Source organism: Ciconia boyciana, chromosome 5, assembly GCF_034638445.1.
Source record: "Ciconia boyciana chromosome 5, ASM3463844v1, whole genome shotgun sequence".
Taxonomy (NCBI): domain Eukaryota; kingdom Metazoa; phylum Chordata; class Aves; order Ciconiiformes; family Ciconiidae; genus Ciconia; species Ciconia boyciana.
In genome coordinates, this window is record NC_132938.1 from 65,653,559 (window position 1) to 65,678,594 (window position 25,036).

Sequence of the window (25,036 nt, forward strand, 5' to 3'; positions counted from 1 at the left end):
TGTGAGTATCTAAGTTAAGATAGCTGATAAATCATGCTAAGTTCATTAATATAGAGATGGCTCAGCAAGAGAGCTGTGCTCCTAGTTGGAGAGTAGCCAGCTAATGTTAAGATCAGTTTTCCATACTGTGGTCACCCAAAATTATAATTGCTGGGGCTTTATTGTTGGCTTAGGACAAATGTTTTGAAATATCTTTCCACTTCACGTTTTTAAATTGGATATTTTGCTCTCCTTATCTACCAAGGTTTGATAATTTCAGCTGTTCATTTCCGTCTTTATGTCTTGATGATAATTATTAAATTAATAAATAACTTAATGGTGATATTCTCCCCAATTTAATTTATTTTTTGTCTCTTTCATGACTCACTTTCTGTGGCCATCTTGGTGAATGAGCTTTATGGCAGGGCTGACTGCAGAAGTAATTTATTCTAAATTAATATTACAGAATGTTTGCTTTCAGTCAAGTAATATTCAGAACACAGTATTTAGGAACTGACTTAGCCAGCAGAAATAGAAGTGGTAAAACCTGGCGTGAGTCATCTGAACCAATGACTATTATTTAAGTTTCGTACTCAAAACACTTAGACCTGAAGAGTCTTTACTTCAAGAATCATTTGTGGAAGTTGCTTCATAAAATTATTTTGGTGTGACAAAAGAGTAACTAACTGTCAAACTCTTCCTAACATAAAGCAAGAATTAATTCACCATGTTACTCTTTGCCACAAACTATGGCACTCATCCTTCAAAAGGATGCGTAGTCTATTTAAAGCCCAGTTGAAATCTCCATAACTTGAATGTGCCTGGCAGCCTGTTTCCCAGCTCGCTAGTAATTGAAATCCTGCACCTTGTGTGTTTATTTACAAAGTTTCAACTTATGTTGATGATCTGTGAGTACCAAGGACAGACCTTTGCAGAGATATTCCATCTTTCAAAGAGTTGTAGGTAACGGGTGCCTTGGCTTTGCTTTCCTGCCATGAGGGTCTCCGATTTTAACTCGACTTGTGCAGTGTGGTAGACTGTCACGAGTTAACCTTATATGTTACAATACTACAGTTGTATCCTGCAAAATTCCAACGTTCGTCTCTGACAAAATAATATATGCTACATGAATAAAGGCTTGAAATGAATTTAAAAGATCATTAAGGTTCACCTTAACTATACGTAACAGGAAGTAATTGGAAATACTGAACAAAATTTTAGATGTTGAGAAAACTCCCTGTTTAATTAGACTATACGCTCTGTCACGTGCAGCAAAAATGGTAGGTGTTGTAAACTGAATAAAAGATTCTAAGGCTAAGTGAAGTTGCTTTTAATTTTAACAAGAAATTCTAGCATTTAGTTACCATTCTCCAGAATATCAATTACTAATGTAGCTGCCCAGCAAAAACTCTCAGACAAAATAATGCACCCTTTTGCTTTTGATCCAGGGAAATTGATTGTGGATTATGTTTTATTTCCTGATCTGGGTAAAAATGCAGCTTTTAGTCTGTAAAGGAAGGGTTTATAGCGATGACCTCCATGTGTGAGCTGAAACAGCTTACTAATTTTCTTGCTAAATCCAAGCACACAGATTTAACTTATCAAAAAATACAGCACAAACTTAATTCCATTGACTTGAAAAATCTCTCATCTGTAAATATATATATTTTTTTTCCCCTTGTTTCCTCAGTACTAGAAAAAAAGAACTGAATAGTTGGAGAATAACTTCCAGATTTCAGCAAAACCAAATGGAAGCTAGATGAAGATTTCTTGGTTTAAAAAAAAAAAAAATAATTATTCTTTCACACTCCAGAAACCATGCCTGTTTTCTTCCAATAAGTGCTTCTGTTTGCATCTAGCAGTACTGGTGGTTGGTGTTGGTAGATATCTTTTAAATTTAAGTATATTTGCTACTGCTTTACTGAGCTTCCAGCCTGGCAATATTGGAAGTGCTGTCACAGTGGTGTTGAGGACAAACTCAGAATTCTGAAGACAAAAGAAGAATGGACACAAAGATCAGTGAGGAAACTGAACCAGAGATGTCAAATGCTGTCTCTGTGCAGAAAACCATCTGTATCAGTGAGCTTATTTTCCCAGGAAGGGGATAGCTGAGTGGCCCTTTTGCCTACTTGGCTGAGAAACGTACCAAAAAAAATTGGCCCATAAACCTCAGTGGGAAAGAGCAATGGTGCAGTTGTCTTTTCTGCAGAGGTACTGAGGAAGGGAAGAGGTAAAATGTTGCATTTACAAAGTGCTACTTGTCAAGGTTTGCTACCACTGTTGTGAACAAGATGCCTGGTTTCTGGAGCTATTTGGGTTTTTTGGTAGAGGAGCCGTGTCAGTCCAAAGCAGAACGCAAATTGTTCTCAGGATTTATAGCTTGGCTGTTACAGTACTTTCAACAGTCCTTGTGTCCAGCTCATTTCTTCCTTCACAAATAATGCATTGTTTTAGGAGTATTTCCGTCTGAGACTTGGATTTTCTCAACAATTTAAAAGAAGTAAAAGAAAGGAGGAGGTGTGCCATTCTTAGCAGTCAACCCACAGGCCACATCTGTCTGTTTTCTTCTGTTTGGCTCTTAGCCTGCCCCAAAGGGATTGCAAACCCAACTCCTTCATCAGCTACCCACACATATTTGAGAAACTAACCGTATTGTCTTGGGATAAGGATTTTTCTGTCATTCTGTTTTCTGCACAAAGATGGTGTTGGAGATGTTTTTTAAATGCTGGTATAATAATTTCCTCTTTTCAGACCTTCCAGTCTGGCAATGATGGTGTGTGCTTTCATGCACATGTGAGCAATCTCTCTCTGTCCCCCCCCAGCCCCTGTCACTTCCTAACTCCGCCCCATGTGTGTGTATGTATGTATATATCCATGAGCTTTGCTAAAACGGAGCTCAAAAAGGTATTCTGTTTTGTGCAAAAAAAGAAGGGGGCAATCAGAAAGACTTTAAAGAAACTTGAGCTGAGTTTATTCAGTAAAAACAGATACAGTATGTGATGGCACTGACCATGTTTGCACTTACGTAATATTTGATTAATTGCCTGTATGATCAAGCTGGTACACAAGTAATTGCAGACAGACTGAATTTAGTTAGGACCAGGTAACAACTCTCTTGCTCAGAGGAAAATCAACCAGATTACTGCCAGTGTGAGTAAAAGATGGTTTGTGAATGACAATGGTGTCAAAGAGGGTGTAGTAGCATTCATAGCTGAAGACACCAAAGGAAGAAGGAAGCAGAAGGATTTAGCAAATGTAACATCTGCCAGTTGAAAGTGTGTGGAAAACTAGATTTTCATTTTAGCACCACAAGGGAATTTTGTTGTGAACTCTTGGTGATTAATTGCTATTTTTATTGTGTATATTCCCTCACTATATATTATACTTTGGAATAATGAAATTACTATAATGGTATTTGAATTATTTACAGTAATTATAAATAATTGCACTAATGTAACATCAAGTAGATGATAAATACCCAAGGGCGACATGTGAAGGGTGATATGTGAAATCAAGAACCTAGATACTATTCAGATGAGCATGAAGAAGAGTTTAGTTCAGCAGAGGAGTAATTGGGGAAAGGGAAAACACACCTTTTGAAGTTACTTACATGCTATAGTATCTTAATTGCTAATGGCTTGTCCTATCACCATCACTGACAAGTAGGGAAACACTTCTCTGTCCCATTATACTCTTGAGTAACTGAAGCATGGAGTAGCTCTGTGTGGTCTCAGGCAAGATACTTAATGTCTTTAGTGGAGCCAAGATACTTTGGATAGGTCTCCAGAGTTTCCATTACAAATACAAGCCACTTTTTTTAAAGGAAGGTCATAACATGAGTCTCTCCATCCATTATAATTTAAAGATGTAAAAGTTCCATTATGCAGTCAGGCTTCTTTTGACCATTAGTTGGATCTTTATTCTTCGTGTATAATTTTTCACTGGTAATTCTCCCATTCATTTTCACACACGTTTCATCATAAAAGCTGGGGAAAATAAGTTCATGGGTAAACTACGTATTGGCTTAATGAATTTGGACTTATGTATGCCATTCAACTAAAAATACATGTATTAAAGAAGGGCATATGATTCCAGTCTGCTTTATTCTGGAGGTGTACTGTTAGCTGAAAGCTAGACATATGAGCCTTGTGCTGAAAGAGACTTACTGCATTCATTTAAGACCCCATATCTAAGTAATGCTGAGGTAGTGTGTTGAGAAAGTCCAGGAAAAAAGTGAAAATACCTTAACAGTTGATTTTCTGACTTACAAAGTCTATAATAGTAGTTAAAACATGTAAGGAGGGATGAGGGCAGATTTAAGTTATTAAAAATAGAGGAACTGGCCTGGACTGATTGCTAGTTGCCTAATCCATTTTTTTTCACTGTTACCTGCAGTTGAGTTGCTTCTGTATTGAGGAGTCTTGTGCTTGATCTCTGCTCTTTGGTGCCAAAAGTAGCATGCATTCTTGGCTGGTATGAAGTATGGAGTTCTGTATTGCTGCTTTGTTTCAGTTTGCCTTCTCAAGATGCCCAACTTGAGCAGGCTGTGCACCCCTTGCCCCCTAGTCTCTTCTGTACCTTTCTCTGAGGATGATTCTTAAACAGCTCATGTTGACGCTGTGAGCCAGTTTGGGGAGAGCATGTTGAAATGATGTTATGTAGAGGGGGATGGGTTTTGCAATGGTGGGAAGAAGTGCCAAGGCTAGTCAAAAGCAGAAGTGGGAATGGGGAGAGTAGTAGAGGAAAGATGAAAGATGTCCAAGAGAGTTTTACAGTCTTAAGACTGAGGCCAGCTGTACATTCCTTTTGGTGCTATGTTAAAAACTCATGTTGGCTGCATAAGTCAATGTGGGTATTAGTTCGACAGACCTGTAGGCATCTACACTCAGCAGAGTGGAAGAGCAGTGTGGAACTGGAATGCCTCCTGCACTGCTTCCTGATGGGACAGCTCATCTCCTGTCTCATCACGCAATTAGCTGAATGAGTGGCAAAGCTGTAGTGATGAGTACTTTCCCAGTCACTGCTGATGAGATAGCATTCATGGCATTCACTTTTCCTCATGAGGAAGCCCCAGGTGGGTAGATGACTTGGAGAATAGAAAGCATCTCTTGCGTGCCAAGGCAAGGAGCTTGTGTCTTCTGAGCCTCTGCATGAACTGGAAGCAGCTTCTGTTACATCTAGTCTGAATGCTACAAGCCCATGGAAACTACAGCTTTGGTGAGGAGGATGCTCCTTCCCCTCTAGCACTCTTTTTCACTGGCAGCTGGGCTCTTTCACTGCAGTTCTCACCAGCGTACAACAGATATGTTTATGTCTCTGGGTGTGCTATGGTGAGAATACCCATTGATACTTAAAGTACATTGTGGCTCTTTTCACTGGATGTGATCCTTAAACAAGATAACGCTTCAACATGCAGAGACCTAAATGATCTTTTGAACCAGGAATGTTCTTCTGAGTCATGACGGATGATGTACCAAGTAATCCTGAATGTATAGCCTCGGTAGTATATTGGAGTTGCAGCTGTCCATTTCTCTTGTTTTTTTCTGCTTTGTTTGCCATTGTTTTGTTCAGTTAATGTCTTGTGCATGTAAATACTTTCAGTGTTGAAGAGGTGGGTTGGTTGTTTGGTTTTTTTAACATTGTAAAAAATATGTGAAAACAGTGTGTAGAGGAGGTCGTTTTGTTTTTTTCTGCCTAAAATTATCTTGGAACGCTCATTATTGGGGAGGATTCTTGGAGCTCCTTTTGATTTGCTTTTTTGGTGACCATCTTAAATACTGCAGTATTTTGGTTTTATCTCTCTCACAAATGACTGAGTTAAAATCCTGTTTAGGAATGTCTCTCCTGATGTGCATGTACATGAAAGTGAAGTATGTGTTTGCAGAATGGATATCATCCTGCTGCTTTAGATAGATACTGTGAACTTCACAGTGAATGGATATTTTTAAAAGGTTTTTTTGTGTCTGTGAATATTATATGTAATTCACCAGATTTATGAGGGATGTATAGTCTGAGAATAAGATAATAACATAAGATTATGTTTACTTGAGTTTAGGATGAAAGCCATATTTGTAAAATATGAAGTGATGCTTCAAATCCTTTCAGAAGATTAGTTCATTCTCACTGGCAAAGGTTTTTGTTTTATTCTCTTGGCTGGAACTGTGTAATTTCTTACAAGACACTTTTTAGACAATCCGAACCCTAACATTTTACCATAATGTATTTGTGTGTTGGTAAGGAGCAAGGGGCTTCTTGGTTGCATTTGGCTTTAGTCTTGCTTTTTTTAAAACACCTGTTGTTTGTTTACTATTGCAGAAGTAAAAACTGGAAACTAACAGCCCCTCTTCAAGTTGAATATCAGAGTTGAAAGGTGTAAAGCCATAAGCTTTTAAAGCATTTCTGAGTACAATTATGAGCGTCCTTAAAGCGTTCAGTGAAACCCAATTTGAAAGGATAATAGACTCTAGATAAAGATCAGCAGGAGCCTACTGTGCAAGTGGGGCAGTTGATTTCAATCGACTTTGGAAGAGCAGCAGGCAGCACTATAGAGCCATCTTTGAGATTAGTAGATACAGCACAGAAATTTACTTTGAGCTCGGGACTGCTTTCTTTTGTGAGGATGTCTTCAAGGCTGTTGCTTCTTAAAAGATGTACATGGTAATATCATAGTAGAGGGGGGGCTAGCTCTAAGAAAAGCATCACATACCATACTGACTCCACCTGGATGAGCAGGCATTGCTTAGGCGACCCAGCATGGAATATTTTCAGTTGGGTTTCTCATCATGGGTATTATGATGAGGTCAAGTTTGCCATATTAATGCAGTGTGTATGTTGCAGATTGGACAGGTTAGACTTCATCTTCATAATAATTTTTGCAATGTACTTGGTCAGTTGGAATTATGAGTACATTACTGCCTGTGTGGTATCTACAACAGTCTTTGGATTTTTGCAACTTTAATAATGCAGAAGCATTAAAAAATTTTAGTTTGCTAACAGAAAGAAAGTAGCAGTTGGATAGTCTTTGATACTAGTTTTTCTGTGGGATGTTACTCTTATAATGGTTATAATCCTTTTATTCTGATCTCAGGAAGGCTTAAGAACATGAAAGGTAAACTTGTAGGTCATCTGTTAATATTAAGAAATTTGACTGTACTTACTGATGTTTGTAATTAGTTTTGTAAAATTGGGCTAATACTTTGAGAAAATTTTATGCCCGAGACATACATGATCACCAAAACTTCTCGGTGACCATGATGTGATATTCTTCAGAGAGCACATATTTCATTGATATTATTTCAACTCTGACAGTTTCTTTTATTCTGGAAGTAACTTCACGGTAAGGGAGAGGGAGAAGAGAAGTTCATTAGTATTGGCTGATCCATTTATTAACGAAACATGAAGTGTACAGGCTTGTAGAATCACTTTGATCTTAGAAGCTTTGTTGGTTTTGTTTTAGAGTATTCTTTATCTGGAGAGACTGTCATCACCAACAATAGTCGTTAAAGGAAGATCCAGGATTTTTAAAATTCCTAACTACACAGTCATTCTTCTCTTACTATTGACATTACTGCAGGGCATCTGTAAACCTGTAGAAAAAACCTAGACTTGTCATTAAAAATTGTAGGTGTGTCTTTGGGTGTGAGAGGTGATAGGAATGGCTAATTTCAGGTTGATCATTAAAGAGTCCTTTTGGTGATAGTCCAGACTATTTTAAAAATTAATGAGAAAACAGCTTTCAGCATGTATGTGATAGTATTTTTTTTAAATGTTAATGCTGAATTATAGTAGGCCATAATTTTTTCTTGACCACTTCAGAAATAAAAGAAATAAAATGCCTGTCAGATATGAAGTAGTTGGAGTTCTGTCTTTATTGACTGAGGCAGACCTTTAAGTAGCTGTCTCAATGTTTTGCATGGCAAAATCAAGGCCAAAATGTGTGCTCAGTAAACACTAAGTAATTTCTGTTGCACTCTTCTGTATTAAGTACAAAATTACATGTATGAAATGTCTCCTTATTCCAGGAAAAACATTGGTGTTCGATGCACCTGATGGACACAAAGCTCACTTCTTTCAACAGACCATGCTTAACAAAGGACTTAGCAAGTCTATGGGATTTCTGTCTATTAGAGGAACACAAGGCGAGGAAGAGTTTTTCCAGGGCATTTCCACAGATTACAACTCGGGACAGGAAGATGTTTTCTGTCCTCATAGATGTAAAGCCAGTGAATTTGAAAAAAAAGGTCACCTTCATACAGATGTCACTCCCAAGCGGAAAGTATGGGCTTCCTCCACAGATTTGCTTTGCGCAACTGACAAGGCAGCTGAGAGGGACCATGCTGGAGTCTCTCATGGGCACAACCATCAGTGCGAAGCATTTACAGTACGGACTTCTACTACTACCAGAAACAAGGAAGCAAGATACTCTGATGGAAGCATAGCACTGGATGTCTTCGGACCGCAAAAACTGGACCAAACGCGCCATGTGCCTGAGACATCAACTTCTGCAGCAATATCAAGTGCCTTTGACAGGATAAGAGAGAGACAGAAGAAGTTGCAGCTTCTGAGGGAAGCTATGAATGTAGAAGGTTAGTGAAGCTTTTTGATTTTCTGAGTATTCCAGTCATTAAACAAAAGTTTCTCTTTATGATAAATTTGAGTTCTCTTGTAGCAGCTCTTGAAACTGCCAAGATCTTCGCTTTGTCTTCTTTTTTTAGGTAAAGTGAAAGCATTAGAATGTCTATTGCCAATGAAGATAAATGTGCTTGCCCAGATTGCTTACCCAGTGAAAATAGTTTATTTCTGTAAGTCAGCCAGTATCAAGTTCATCAATTGAAGTTAGAAAAAGAAAAAAAAAGTTGGTAAAAGCCAATTGTCAAGTAATTTTCCTTGAAGAAAAATCCTCATCTCCAGCTATTAGAGACGATTTATACTCCAGAGGAAAGGGAGAATTTAATCTCCAAATCTCTCAGTTTTTGCACTGTATAACTCTGGATGATGCAGTTAAGCCCTTAAATATGAAATTTTTTTTGGACTCATGTTAAGGTCTTTAACTCAGTGGGAATACTTGACAAGTTCCATCAGTTAATTAAAAGAACGCATGGGGGAAAAAAGTCTTTGTATTTGTTCTGTGGAAACTTTTAAAATGGTCTTTATGCAGAACCCAATAAGGGGAACTCTGTATTTTGTTTGCTTTGAAAATGTGACGTGATTTTCAGGGGTTGTAAATTTGGGACAGTTGGATAGAAACTGAGAGCAGAGTCGGATCCTGCTTGGGATGAACCAGAAGGCATAACTTAGTAATTTGAGGTATATGGTAGAAGAGCTGTATGTACAGAGCTAGCTCAGTCATTTATTCAGGTGCATTCAAAATCCATACAGTTGAAAACTCATGGCTGCCTGTCTGTTGTGTGACAGAAATACCTGTGTGAAAAAACCCAACTTTTGCCTCCTTTTCCTGCACTGAGATCTAAACACCTCCTTATTAAGGAGACATGATAAAGCCTTTTATCGAGGTTGAATTTCTAAAAATGCCTGTTCACGCCCCTTGAGGCCATCTCAGGAGATGCTTATATTGCGGATAGCATGGGAAGCCAGTTCTTTCTCTCCTATGCATGTGAGCCTTGTGCTCCAGAAAGGGGTGTTATTGAAATGGCATAGGCAGTTTAAAAAGCTGCTGTGATTTCTGTACAAGTTTTACAGACAAGACAGCTGGAGGTTTTTTATGCTATCAAATTAGCATCTTCTGATGAAGGTTACATTATAGTATGAAGGGATGAACATAGATGGAAGTAGTACTGTGGAGATACCATTGTTTACCTCAATAGACATTCACCATCTGTCATTATCTACTGAGGTATGGGGAAGGTTGGTTGAGTTTTGGTTTAAGACTCTGAACTTGAAGGGGACTGTCTCAAGTATATGAGTCAACTCAGACCTTTGGAGATAGGCAGCTAACAGTTTAAGAGGAGGCCACTCCCTGCATTGGGAAAGCTCAATAGCCTTGTTGTTCAGGAGTGCGGCTTTGTGCAGGTTTGTGTTGCACAACAGCAAAACCAAAAGCTTGGCTAAACACATTGATGAGCAAGAGTTTATCATTCTCATTCAAACAGATTGGGAGATGGCAGAAAACATAACGTGCCCGTACCTTGCAAACTGAGATAGTTCAGAAACTAGATAGTTCAGTTGTGGAACTACTCAATTTGTAAAGGTAATGGGTGAAAGTGCAGTCAAAGTAAACTGGAAACTGGGGCTTAATAGTTACAGGACCTGAGTGACAAATCCGTATAGGGAAGATTGAGGCAATAGCTAATGACTCACTGCCCATCCTTCTGAATTCATGGTCATTGCTTGCTAGAAAAAAAATGAAAATACTTTCTCAACAGATAGCTGGGTTGCAATGTTCTTGTCTTCCAAGTTTTCTATTTTCAGCAGAGGAAGGAGGTATGTTTCACTCTTGAATTGAAGTTAGGAGTGTGTGCTCTGCAGTTTTATTTTAGGCTCGCGCTCTTTTTTATTTTTTTTCTTTTTTTCTTCTTTTTTGTTTTCTTTTTTTGCTTTCTTTTTCCTGGCCATTAACTACTTAAATAAGAGTTTTGGGCTAGAACTTAGTTGTGAATGTGAATTTTTAATGAGAGCCAGTTTTAAGGAGTATTTTAGTAAGATGGATGGGGAATACTTTTTCACACAGGAGTTGGTTGCTGTTGTATTTTACTGGGCTTGAGAAGCCTGACTGAAAGTATTGTATTCTGCCTTAATGAGCAGATTCACAAAAGCCTTCATACATAAAGTCTGCTAGTCTATTAAGACTTCTTTCCCTTTTCCTTTTCTTTTTTTCTTCTGTATGTTTTACTATTCCTTATCTCATGTCTTGTTTACAACAGATGGGTCCCTTGAGATCTTTCATAAAAAGAGACTATTGCTAGTTTTGTCTGTCAAAAAAATTAAAGATACAGCCTGTAAGTTTTCTGTGCATTACTATTGTATGAAAATTTTCAAGCACGTAGTGGGTAGACAGATATTTCCAAATGTCAGGCATTATCAAGCATGTGTGGAATTGCTCTTGTGACATAAACCCAGCCTAGCTGAGAGATATAAGCAACTGCATGGAAAGCTGTGGTAAAATGTGTCACCTATCTTGATAAAGGTAGCGGTGGCAGTTTCTTGGGCAGCACTTGATGTAAGGGTATCTTACTGTCTACAGCTGGTAGTCACATAGTGGATAGGTGGGCAACAACTAGAAATGGAGTGGAAAGAAGTCCACAGAAAATGACAGCAACTGCTATTCTTTCCCTACGTGGGACACAGCACAACCTCAAAGGAGAGGCATTGAAAGGAAAAATGGAGAAAGAGAATAAGGTATTTTGAAAGCTTGTGTAGTCAGGAATAAGGGTTCTGTTCAGCTTGGGGGGGAGGAATGGGCAAGGAGTCATGGGAACATGGTGGTTGGGTTTAGTAGAGAGGACACAATTTGCCTTGTCTTTGGTAGGTTTGGGGATATTTTCAGTTTGGTTGAGTCCAGGTCTAGGTTACAGTTAAGTCTGTGTGAATTGTAGTAAGCCTCTGCTTTCGGCTATACATTGTTTTTCAGTTTTTGAATTGTGAAGTGGCATAGGACTCTCTGCGGGTTAAACTTGGCCAGATAAAACTTCCCTCCTCAAACTATAAAGGAACTTAAGTGACATGTGGCTTATTTCTTTAACTTATTTTGGGTTAAGCTGGCAAACTTTTTTGTTATTCATGAAAGCTTAAGGAGCTGACTGCTTTGGAAAAAGAAAATGTTCTCATGCACAGGCTCTGGTATGCCAAGCTTTCACTCGGAACAGATTTTTACAATCCAAATTATAAACTCAGGAAAAGTAGAGTTTATAGTGGAAAGAATGACAGAGCTTTAATTACAGCTGTGCTGTAATAGAGTAGTTTGTAGTGAGCTGCAGACCATCTAAACTGCACTATAATCTACAGCAGGAACATCTCAGATTTAGCCTCACAAGCCTTCCAAAGACAGTGTCATTGCAAGTGCCTTGCTCATGAACTTGCTGTTTTATATGTTATTCTGCTGTACAGTTTCAGGGTTGAGGTTGTTTATCTCTTGTGTACTAAAAATGATTGTTTATGATTAGGTGCTTAGCCAGATGGGGGGAAGGGGAAGGGAAAGAGACTGTTATTTGACCTCAGGTGTAGCCAATTCTGAACTCTATAACAGACTCCAAAAATATGTGTTAATCTTTCCAAGAGATGGGAGAGTAAGTTTTGCATCTCCACTGTTACTGTTCATTCTTGGTTTTGTTATGTAGGTTTTGTGAGCTTAGGCAGAATTGTTTAGAGTTGTGAGGTGTTAAACCCAAGCAGTTTGTCTGTACCAGGAGAGCAGATTTTGGTTTTGTTGTTCTTTTGAAACTTGGAAATTGTTGCTTGGCACCAACTGATAGTGTCCCATTTCAGAGAGAAAATAATATTTTACCTTTTACATTTTGCAAGCCTGCATTGCCGCTCAAGAGTGTTAAAGTGTCATCTGTTCTCCCTTGCTCCCAGCTTTCTTTGTCTTCTCACCCACAAAACTGATTGTATCTTCTGAGAGTTATGAAGTGTAAACACACTTCAGTTTTCATGTCTCAGGCCTACCTTCACATGGCACAATAGTAAGACACAAGGCTGTGAGATGGTAGCCTTGTATGAATCTCTCTGAATCTCTCTCTTTTATTTGCTTAGGCGGCTTCCCTTCCCCCCCCCCCCCCTCCGTTTTTGAGTGGATGCATAATTCAAAGTGAATTGATTTATGTGTTACTTGAGTGAATGTGCATCCTTCTTTTTTATATGCAATTTTGCTTATGAGGATGTTGTAAATGAGATCCAGGAGGGAGCAAGGCGTAAAGATCACCTATGTCCTGGTGGAATACAGGAGCACAAAACCAGTTAGGAGAATAGTAATGTAGCTGGCTGTGGGTTAAGTAGCAGACAGGGAGGAAAAAGAGGGGAGGATACCAAAAAAGCTGATCTTGCTGAAGCTTTGGAATGCTGAATCCAGGGGTGAGGGAATGGGGGTGGTTTGGGATTATTCTCAAGCCTTTGTTAAAAGTTTTTGCAGTTGGGAACCATATGAATCCCAGAGACTCAAGTTATGTTTATCCCTCTCTCTTTTTACCTTTGATTTTTCCAACTGAAACCTGAGATGATTAAGTCCTCTTTTTTCCCTCCACTTACTACTGTTAGCTTCATACAGTCAGCAAGAAGAGGCAGTAATATTCTGCATTTCTAGAGGTGGGTCTCTGCCTCCTAAGTCTTCTGTGTCTTTATCTCACAAAGCAATGTTTTCATTAGCTACCCTGAAGACTCATCGGGACCCCATTTATAAAACTTCCATATTACGACTGCATGTGTTTAGGTGGGGAGTTATGGTTAGGGATACTCTAAATGTCCAGATTTTAAAAGCTCTCTTAGTTTGAAGCCGCATTTTTTAATAAGGGAAAATTTCTGCAGGTAATCAGGCAGCTGTTGGTAGTAAATTTATCCCAGCAAACAAAGCCCCAGAGATTCGAATTTGGGAGCTTCTGTAGAAGTGGGTTAAATGGGAGATTGGGTTTAGGACAAAAGAGGAATAGCCACTTTACAAACTTACCTCTGTAAATTCAATGAAGTGTGCATACTTTCTTTTTCTCTTGAATTGTATGTACTCAGTTCATGTATAGGCTAAGCAAAGGAAATGCCAGTCATCCACAATGGTATATCTGTTTGCATGTGAAAGCAAATTAAGGCTTGGTTTACACATCTTACAATCATTGTGCTGCAGGATGATTTAAATTCAGTGGTGGCGAAATGGATTCTCATGTGGTTGGTATGTCCAGTAAGGATAAGGTTCAGTTAGAGCAATGTTCAGAAATCGTATTAATGTAGCTGGAGGGTAGGATAATGGACTGATACTATTTTAGATAGAAAACTTTCAGTTGTTAATTTTACCGAGACTACAGAAGTTGGCTTTTCCAGGAAAAAGAAAGAAATGTTTGTGGGATTTCTGTAAAGTACAAGTACTCTGGCATCAGCCACTATTATTTTGTTCAGAATTACATAGTTTAACACAAGGTAGTAAAACAGCTCTTACAATTCCATAATTGCACAGCAAAGTGGCATCTGCTTTATCGAGCTTTCAGGAGCTCACACAGTCTGGATTATCGATTTTTAGTCAATACATTACATTCTCAGTTGGATAAGACATTTAAATCAAACAACGAACTTTATTGGCCATACTTTCAGTCAGTGTCTGTGTCCATTTACATACCTTATCCTAGATGGCATGATCCAGATCCAGAAAAGAAAGGTATCTTTCTAAGTACAAGACACTGAGTTCTTACCAGACCCTGGAGTTGTTATTTTTAATCTTGCTGTTTTCCTTTCCAGCCTAGCCGCAGAAATGTGTGTGTTCTGCAATTTTACAAGGCTCTGTTTATTCCTGTCACTCAGATCCTGCTAGACCCTATGCATCAGGTGTCCGTTAGGCTCTCTAGGGAGTTGCCTGGATGGCTGGTGACTTGGGCTGCATGCACAATGCAGATTTTTCATTTAGAATATGGGTGGTGGAAATCTTGCAAGTTAAAATGAGCTTGCTCCCCTGGAAGGCTGAATGGATTTATTTCCCTTCAGCACTTGTTGGACATGAATCCTTCACAGAGATTTATTCTGAATCTCTATGTTCTTCCTCTTAAACCTATGCTGCCTTGCATAAGATAATTCAAGTTTTCTTAGATGAAAAGAGGAAAAAGAAGAGTAAATATGACTCTAACCTATTGGTTAAACTCTTGTGAAAGAAGCACATTCCAGCCTCTCCTAAAGGACAGTTAATATGTTTGAAATGGTATTATAGTAACACTCTTAAGTAATAGAGGCACCCACCAATAAACCTGAAAGAGCAAACAAGAGCTCCCTCCCTGTCGTGAACCTGCCTGTTTAACTCTGCCATCTTTTCTGTCCTTTTCCTTCTCTGTACAGCCAGTAATAAATCTGTAGTAATGTGTATTTGAAAGCCTGTGTATCTAATGTGAGTCACGTGTTCAGGATAATGAAATTCCAAGCTAAATGTGGTTCTCTAATTTCTGTTGAAGTTGGCTGAGATGAGGCTTTCTGTAAATTACTTGTCTGGGCTTGCATGTCTTGCCTTGTGTAAATACTGTGTTTTGTTATTTTATGCTGCGTTACGTGCCTGTAAGGTTGTGCTCTGCTGGCTTTGACAGGGAGTTTGAAAAAGCATCACTGCAGCACTAAGCAGCACAAACACGGATTCTTCAAGTGGTAATGCTTCATTCATCTCTGCATCGTGGTGCTACCGCGTGTTAACTTATATTATTAGTACAAGTTTTATATACTCATTTTAGTTATGGACTCTTAAATGCTTAAACTCAGGTTTGTTTTTTTATTAAGGTATGAAATGACTTGAAGTGTTCTAGTAAGAGACTGTAATCTAAATACTGAAATGTTAAGAAGTGTAACTGGTAGAATAATTTTTTGCTTGTACACAATGTACTTGGTGTTTCTACAAGTTAAATAAATTCTGAAGTCTCTCTTCAGTCACCAAAAATTTTTTTAAAAAAACAAAACCACCAATCAAAAAAAAAACCCCAAAGCAAAACAACAAACGAAGACCATTCAAAAATCCCAGGCAAAATTGTAAATTTGAGAGATAAGTTGTTTTTTTGTCATCTTTAGCTTTTATTGATGTCATCTTTCAGTTCCTTCACAGCCAGACAGTCTAGAAGTTTGTCCTCATTTTTGAAACTGTTGTATGAAAAGTTTAACTTTAATTTGATCCCAGAATTGGGACTTTGTGACCTTTGGAAGCCAGTTCTTAATTAGAAGTCTGGCTTGGACATGATCCAAGTGCCTTCTCTGAAGTTAAACCCTAATATGATATATTAGAATTGAGGAGAATTTGCTGGATGAGAGGAGACAGCATAAATTATTTGAGTAGTTTTGCAAGCATTATAGATACATTATAGTAGTCTCAATATTTACAATTTAATTGAATGTTTGCAGGTCTGCAGTGCATGTCCTGTCCATGCCCCGGAAAAGATTAAGTTTGGTTAAGAGGAGGTGTGGTGTTGGGGAGATGTGTAGGGGGTGTACATAGACGTGTATATAGCAGCAGAGAACTGGAAGGTGGTTACCAAAGAGAAGATGCCCCAGCAGCAAACAGTTCCACATCTGTGTATATTTTCCCTAAACTGAGCAAAGTGAAGAAAAATCTAGAGGATTTACCCCAAATTTCAGGCTGTAGCTTCTTAATTGCCTTTAAACTTTTGTCCCTAGGCTGAAAAGGCTGATAGTCGTTGATGCAGCCCCATGTGGAAAGGTTGTAAAATGCCTCCAGAAGATGAGAAGAATACCTTTGCTTGTGCTATTGGGATAAGTTGTATGGTCTTGCTTAGGGAGAAAGATGTGACAAGAAAGGAGGGTGGTCCCATCTCTGTCTCTATTTGTGAATGCTGGGAGAATAGGTTTAAACCTAGCTGGGCCTCACGTGGAGGTCTGTAAAAACATTGAGATAAGCAGTGATTGGGAATCTTGCTTTATGTTTCTTGGCTCATGAACTTACCCCTTGGCCTACAGCAGGGCGCCAACTCCTGCTAATAGGATGAGTCAAGAGAAGTCAAATACCCTGCAGAGTCAGATATCACACCACCACATACAAACAGTCGTTTTGTGTTTTAACTGCATATTTCTGTTTTACCACTTTACATTTATTTTTTGCACAATTTCATGTCTTGAAGAACCAGGATGAAGCCACAATTTGTGTGCAATTCAGGAAGCTCATGCTGCTGACTAGGTGGAAAAAAATAAATCTGTTTAAAATCTCATGTTGTATTTTATTGTTCCCTTTCCATCCTCTTGCTTCAAAGTCAATTTAGCAGACTTGAAAAACCTACAGCTAATAAAACTACTGGGAAAGAAGAAATCTGTTTTTCAGTTAAACGTTTCTGTACTGTAGCTCCAGTATCATGTTTGGATTGATGCCTCACTTAAAGGGCTGGGAACATTTTAAAAATACATCTCCAAGAGCTACCCACTGTATTTTTTTTTTAATTTCCCTTGTTGGGCAAGTAATTGCTAGATTGGCGGTAGATTTCTTTGTTGTAAAATCCAGAACACTAAAAGTAGCCTTTGTGAAAGACTGAAGCAACCCCACACCCCCCCAGTGAATTCTCTTCATCTTGCTGTAGGTTGGTTTGCAAATGTGCAAGCAGTATTGCTCTTTTCTGAGAGTAAAGTGAAATGTCCTTAGGATTAATTGGATTTTATGCTGCTAAGAAGTGCAACTGGGATGGGTTGGCGGGAGCAGTTGGTTTCATAGGTTGATTGGCGACTTTGCTTACTTTTCCGAGGTTTCTTAAAGAATCTTGTATTTGGTGGGACAGTGGGGAACTGCACAACCGAAGTGAGCTGGTAGAAATGGGGGAAATGCTGGCTTTTAAGGAGGAAGGTTTTGGAAACAGATAGTGCAAAATTAACCTGAACTAGTCTTTAGTCTTGGTCTACTGCATTATCTTATATCTTTTCATGCCTTTTTCCTATTTGGAGATTTCCCTGCTTCTGTAGGAAGTCTGAATGAGTAGTGCTGTTAACTGCATGTCTAACTTGTCCTCTGACCTAATACAGGTTATGCTGCAGGTTTATTGTTCTTGCAGAATTTTTCAGCAGGTGTTTCATTTTCTGGATATGGGAAGTTGGAACCTCCGACTTCCTTTTTGCAGCATCCAGACTCATCTGCTCATGTATTCCCCATTTTGTATTCTTACATTTTATATTCCTTGCTGTAGTGATTTGCACTTGTCTTCAGAGCAGTTACATGTGTTTCCTCTGTATCATCACTTTTGTTTTCAAAAACATTAACTGTAGTTAGACCAGAGACAGCCTTCTGCAAATAAAGACACCTGAAGTTTCTCTCACTTAGTGAAACATTGGTAATCCCAAAACGTGGGGAATTTTTTGGTTTGTTTTCTGCTTTTATGCACACTATGTGGTTGTTTGTTGGCTTATGCATAGGAAAGTTTTGGGAGATTGTTGCAAATGTCAAGTACATACCCCTTCTGTAGAGTCCTTTGCTCCAGTATGTTATTTAAAGAATCTACTGAGAGTAGGAACTGAGACTGCTGTATTGATTTCTCATTACATACATTTGCATGTTCTGGTTAATTAAATATCTTATAGGGGCTTATTAATTGATTGTTAATCATATTTTGTGGATGCCAAAGATGAGCTGAATGAATTATAATTTTCCAGTTCCTGCTTTGTCTCTGTGGATATTTTTCCTTTTTCATTGTGAAGGAGCCAGGGGCTGAGTTCTTGTGGTTGCTTTCTACACGCAAGAGGTGCGCACTAAATGTTTTCATCAGTTTTGTATGCAGGAGGGATTGGGTTTTGTCTTGGGTTTTGTTGTTTTTTTTTAAATATTAGTTTTAACTAGGAAGTGATGATGAGAGAGAAGTTCAGAGGAGGTGGCTCTGTTAGAATAGCCAAGAGAGGCCAGGCAGACCACAGAACCCTCAGACAGTGGGGACAGAATGGGACTGCACAGCATCCACTGAGTGTTTGCTTTCAGACTCCATAGCCACAGACAGGCATTTAAAAAAAATATTTTTTTACAAGATTTCAGGAAATTTCAAATGTTAACTTGTGTTTGACTTTTGCATTAGAACTGTTGCTCTCTTACTCTTCTGATACCCCGATTTAAACTTTCAGAGCCTTTGAGAAGGTACAAGTCTTACCACAGTGACGTTTATAGTACTTCGAGTGAAAGTCCATCTGTTATTTCTTCGGAATCAGATTTCAGGCAAGGTAAGACCTGTGTTTAAAAAAAAAACACCACCAACAACAGAAGAACAACAAACAAACAAACAAAACTAAAGAAAAAAGTTCAAGATAAAAAAATAGACCCCGAAAGTATCAAGTTAAATCTTTAGTAGGAGGCTTGATAATTATCACTAATATGAAGTTGTAAGATGATCTCATGTAATTACAATATTGAGTACAGTTCAACGTAATTGGCAGTCTGTTCAGAAATGAGTTTGACATTTAGCACTCTGGAAGGGAAATTGATAGGAAAAGCTGGAAATGGTTAACTCTTTACTGAAGCGCTTGTTTCAAATAACACTCTGTCTTCAGAGGCACAAAAATGATCAGGTTAGTGTACAATAACAATAAATTGCAAAAGCTTTATATGGGACATTCATGGTTTAATTATTTTTTTTTTATCAGTGGGTTTTACTGTGAGGGTTAAACGGTTGATAATTTTATAGGCCAAGGATTTCAGTGGAATGCAAAAGTAGTACATAGTACAGGCTGTTTGTATGATAAATTTAAGTAAGTTCTATGAAATCAATGGCTTGGAAAAGCAGGAGTTGGTATGAAGGGTTGTTCACTGATATGTGGCAGGAAGGGTTTTTGTTACACAGTGGAAGCACAGCATGGAAGGAAATGCTTGGAGCATTTTTTAAAAGAAGTGGTAAAATGGTGAAAAGAAGTCAAGAGGAGAGCACAGTTGATGAAACAGTCAGCTTCGCAGAATCATTATAAGTGATGGAGACAAACCATGAAAATGAGGAAAGAAAGCGATAGTTAGGAAGCTAGAGCATAGCTGCACCGTATGTATTCTGTACACACAGAGTACATGCACATGCTGCTCTCTCAACCTTCCTTGTCTTTATCTATCCTCCTACTTACTGAGCCAGAAGCCTAAGGAGCAGTAACAAGTAGCAAGGCTCCTGTAACGCATTTCCCTTCATTTTCTTGCCATTTAGAACAGGCTGTTTATGTGTTCCAGTCCAAAGTCAACAACTCCTAAGTTTGTACAGGCAAGAGAGAGCTGCTTTCTGGGTACTAGTATTGCCTAGTATTAGTATTGCTAGTATTGGTAGTACTAGTATTGCCTAGTATTAGTACTGCTGGACTCAGTGAAATGACTGTCAAAAAGAACTATTTCTAAATCAACGTGGCTGTAATTGTGTTCTGCAAGAGCTGTCCTCCTAGCTCTGTTTATTGAGGGTACAGTAAGAGATGAAAAGTTAAGTAGTTTGCAAAATCAAGCATCAAGTGTAGCATCTCAGGTGCTGCTACAGGAAGACATACCAGCAAAGGAGATAATAGCTATTACAGGTAGCAGGTTAGTATATTGCCAAAAGAAAAAAAAATAATTTTTTGATAAATTATAAGGAGGAGTCAGATTCCGGGGACCAAAATTAAACACAGGAGCTCAGCAATATATGTACTGGTTTCTTAACTCCCTTCTGGTGAACTGGATGCATAATTACTTTACCTAGCTGCTCTATTTCTGTTCTGGAGTGGTTTTGTATGATGTCGGTGCCATGTATGTTTCTCAACTCATGGGTGACAAAGAAATGTGTCACCTTGGAAAGGTGTCTATGCAATTGTGTGTGTGGGTTTTTTACTGTGGTTTCTTTTAGGCCTTCCTTAGTACTCTTCTTCAAAGTACTTGTGTAGTGCAGCTATCTTCATTGGGGGAAACTATAAAATCACTTCGAAAACTGAAATCAACTTCATAATGCTAGTTTGTCTAATACTGTAATGCCATTGTGCAGAACACATGAATCTGATTCCTTCTAAGTAATCTCATGTGACTGATAAGTCCTTGATTTTTAGATGGGATTACTCTGTGTGCTTTGTTGCTCAGTCAAGTATTAATTTGTCTTTTGGTTTGCTAGTGAGAAGAAGTGAAGGTTTCAAGAGAGATGATGCCAGTGGTGCTTTGCCAGGTGCTGATGATATCTCCACATCGAGTCAAGCTAATTCTCAGAGGGCAAGGTAAACCCTGTGAAAACAATATGTCTTGGAGTGCTTTCTCTTTATCAAAGAAAGTATTCTAAATCTGCAAGTGAATTTTTCACTCCCATCCCAGCTTCTGTTGAAGGTTAAAAAATGGCATGTTATACTTGGAAGAAAATAGCATTTCAGAGTTGCATATTGCAGTCTGAAGTAAAAGTCTTGTGATGCACTGTGGTGTAGAGGTAAGTATACCAGTTAGGAGCCCAAATTCAGTTCCCATATTTAATGGAGACTGGGTTGTACTCTATCAAGTTGCCATATCGGTCAGAAGGTCAGGGGCTATGTTCTGCTTGGAAATATTTAATAATTTTTATTTTGATTATACTTTTCTAAAATAAAGTTTTGGAAAGTATTGATATTAATACAGATTAATTTGCATTTTTTAAATTTAATAAGGAAATGATAGCATGCTTGCTTATTTGAAATAAGCCAAAAGCCATACAAACTCTTTATTTATGTTATTGTGTTTGGATTATTTTTTTTTTAATACCTCAGCACTGATTAGGCAGGCCAACTCAGTAACAATTTATGCTTTTTGAAATTTATTTTGCTGTGCTGTGTATTTGAATATTACATCTGTTTGGGTTTTATTTTTTTCAAGTGCTGTTCATCACTATTGCTTTAAAAAGTAAGTACCTCATCTTAATACAGCATCTTTGTACAGCAGAAGCATATTTTGCCATACCTGTTAGGTTTTGAGAGTGGTTCCGTTCTAAATGTTTTAGAATTTTTATTGCCATTGACCTTTTGGATGGAAAATTTTCTTCTTCTAGTCTCTGCCAGATGCTGAATCGCCTTGGAATATTTTATCAAAAGGATTCAAATAATTTTTGTAGTAAGGGAAAAAGAAAAAAAAAAAAGACAGACAGGTATTTTTCCCCTCTTCCCTCACCACATTACAACAAAGCCTTCTCTCGGCAGCTTTTTGCTTTGTTTGGGGTAGATGAGGAAAAAGATTGCTGCTGTGCTCAATATTTTAGGATATTTATATATTTTTGGCATAAGTTGGATGGGAATCCTGCTCTATCCTATTAAAGAAACTTAGAGGTGTTTGAAGATTGGAACTGTTTCAGGTGATGTGGCAAGGCTGTCAAATGTGTCCTCCATGTTCATTTAACATATACGGTGATGCACAGTAAGTAAGGCTTAGAGCCATGCTTTGAACCTGGAGATGAAACTAAATGAACATCTGCTTCTTGAGCTATTTTGTGTGCCTTAAATGGATCTGAGTAAGGCAGGGTCTCAGATGAGCTGTATCTGAGTGCAGATGAACAAGAGAACAGTTACCTGGAAATCTTGCAGCTTTCAGTGATCTGTTGAGCAGCTGCATTGGTTTTCTTACTACTTGCACTTTGCCTGAAAAATGCAAAGTTGTTTAGAAATGTATATATTAGCATTTCTTGCAGGGGAGATGTATTTAGGCATTGCTTAGCTGGGTCAACACTGCCTTGTTGGCAGGAATATGGTATCTATTCATGTAACAGCGTATGCATTAAACTGCAGTGTCCTAGCAGTCTTAGAAATCCAGCCTGTCTTGATGTAAAAGGATTTTGGCTAGCATGTGAGCTTTTAGAGCAAATTTTCAAGGACTTGGGTTACAGGTTTATGTTCCATATAACCCCATTAAAGAGCTGTAAATTTCTGCTTTGCATTTTATGCTGTCTTAGCACCACGCTGGAATGACAAAGTATACTATTACTACTGTGTGTACAGAATGAACGTATAGCTTTCTTAACTTACTTGCCATTGTTTTTTTTCTTTTGGTGAATACTGCTAAGTCAACCTTCATTCTTCTTTGACTTGAACCCAGGAAAGCTGCCAATTCAACACTGTAGCTATGCTTCAAAATAAAACAGCAGTCATTTGTGGATGCTGATAGAGAACTTTTGTTTCCATTTACAAAATGTTTCAGAAACATAAAGTAGTATGTGGTATGTAAATGAGTCACATTGTTGTAAATGAATCAGGCCTATAATGCAAGTGAAAATGCCATGGTAAAACAGTACATAGTTTCTCATGGTTTGTTTTACATTATTTTACTTTATATTGCTGTGTTAAGACTGGTACCTTTAATAGATGTAATTTGTATATGTGTGAAATCTAGAAGGAAAATATTGTTTTGTAAGTGCAGCATAGACTTATCTGTTGTGCTTAGCAATGGAATGAATTTTACATGTATGTAACTATACAGTTTTACTTCAAGGCTTAGTATTTTTTTTTTAATCTCCTGTTTCTGCTTGGCCTCCTCTCAATGCCTTTGCTAAAAGATACCACTCTGCACTTGCACAAAAATGTCATGGTAGGGTACCACAGATAGTTCTTTACTGATTTTCGTAATCGTTACCTGATTTTCATAAGGTGAAAAAGCTTTTTTTTTAATCTAAGTACCAGACTAGTAAGTATATCCGAGATGGAAAAATGAGGCTGAACTCCTGAAAGCTAGTTTTACTAGCTTTTTTTGTAGACCTATTGAGAAACAGGAAAGCAGCCACGAGCAGAATTTGGTCCTAAAATAATACTTAGATAATATCTCCATTAATTATGTGAGCTGAATAGAAGATAGTGCACGTGAGCACTCTCTCTCTGCCTTTCTCCAACAGCTGTTAAAACTTTCCAGTGCTAACAAGTGTAAAAAGGAATACCATCAAAGATGTTAGCTAGTTAAACAGGGAGATTTCTAAGAAAGTAACTTAATATTTTTATCCAGAACACTGCATGTTGCTGCTTTAAAATGTCCTGTGTTGCAGAAGACCATGGCTTTTATAACTTCAGAAACATAAGCTCTCAAAGTAAAACTCTTGTTATCAAGTAGTTCCAAGGAGCAGATTCTCAGGGTTTACATTTTTTGGCTGGTCGTTTGATTTCAGGGTTTGGGGAAGTATATGCAACTTAATCCATTACTTGAATTCCATCAGCACTTGGGAGCATGTTTCAGTGTTTTTCTCTGTGTTCAGAGATACCATCTGTACTTCAATACATGTTAAATTTACTGCTCCTGTGGCATGTCCTTAGAGGCAGTCTGCTTAATTATCCACAGAATTGTAAATCAAATAGGGGGATTTGGAGTTGAGGGAGTCTACTGCCAATATTAAAAAAACAGTGAAGCCGCTCAGAGTTATCAGCCAGCATGACTTGTGCTCTTTGGGTGGGTTGGCCTGCTCTTAAACTAGAAGAAGCCATAGATTTTTCAGTAGTATGCTCAGAGTACACTCAAACCCTTCTCGTGGTCTGTGACTGTTGTTATCCTTTAAACTTCTTGGAATGCTTTCCTCACGGCAATGGATACTTGTGTCTGTGTTTCCTCTTTGCTTCTTGTATTCCTTATTTTTTCCTTTTTTTTTTTTCTTTTTCCCTTTTTTTTTTTCCTTTACTATTTCTTCCTTTTTCTCTCTAGGAGCAGCAGCTGACATGGATTTCTTCCTTCTGTTGCCTTTTCCTTCCACTAGATTTAATTTCCATATCCTTCCGACCTTACCAAAAGACATCCTTCTTTCTCAATCTATTCCTGACCTTTCCACTGCACTAATCATTAGAGAATGCCTACCTGCTTCCCTTCTTCCAACTTCCTTCTCTGATCCAATATCTGCTAATTTCTTGGTAAGTACACTAAGTGAGGAGTTAATTCTCTTCCCTCTTTTATAGGAGTCAGCCTTCCAGGTGACTACTCACCTACCATCTTCAGGTTAATAAGTAACTCTGAGATTCTGGTTTGCAGTCAGACATTGATGAAAATAGAGAGTAGCAGCCAAGTACTTGTCTGATGAAGTACTATAGGAAACACACTTTTATGATGTTATCTGTTAGGAATGTAATTTGGATTTTTTCTTTTTGTTGGAGTAATAATACTTGCATATTCTGAACTTCATGGAAGAATGTATCTTCAAGGAAGACCCATACCTGTCAACAGTATCTCCTCTACTGTAGAATGAGAGATGCATTCCTTGCCTTGGAACCTAAAGAGTGAATCATGCTGATACCCTCTATAGAAAATTGTCAGTCTGACCAAGCCAGAGTTAGTTTTACTTACCCAGGATGCTGAAGCATGCTGATTTCTGGTTGGTGATAGTGCTCATATACTAAGTTAGGAAAATTTTTAAACCATTAGGTTTTTTAACTTCCTCCCTGGACACCCCCCACACACCCCAGTTTTCAGAGAAACTAATATATGTCAATGAAGATGATAAAGCAACATAATGATAATACTTTACACAGTAACTTATGATTGCTTCTTTGC

At 38.1% G+C, this 25,036-nt stretch overlaps 1 protein-coding gene across 6 annotated transcripts in view; it reads left to right on the top strand.

Annotated features, from left to right (window-relative positions):
- Positions 1-25,036, top strand: part of PTPN13 (protein tyrosine phosphatase non-receptor type 13) — a 140,194-nt gene that overhangs the window by 63,720 nt on the left and 51,438 nt on the right. For 5 of the 6 annotated variants that reach the window (XM_072862909.1, XM_072862910.1, XM_072862911.1 and 2 more), the window contains 3 exons: positions 8,001-8,564; positions 18,703-18,798; positions 20,682-20,781. In XM_072862909.1, the coding sequence (XP_072719010.1) occupies positions 8,001-8,564; positions 18,703-18,798; positions 20,682-20,781 (760 nt within the window). The remainder of the gene's footprint in view (positions 1-8,000; positions 8,565-18,702; positions 18,799-20,681; positions 20,782-25,036) is intronic. The other variant, XM_072862913.1, reaches the window with a different exon arrangement.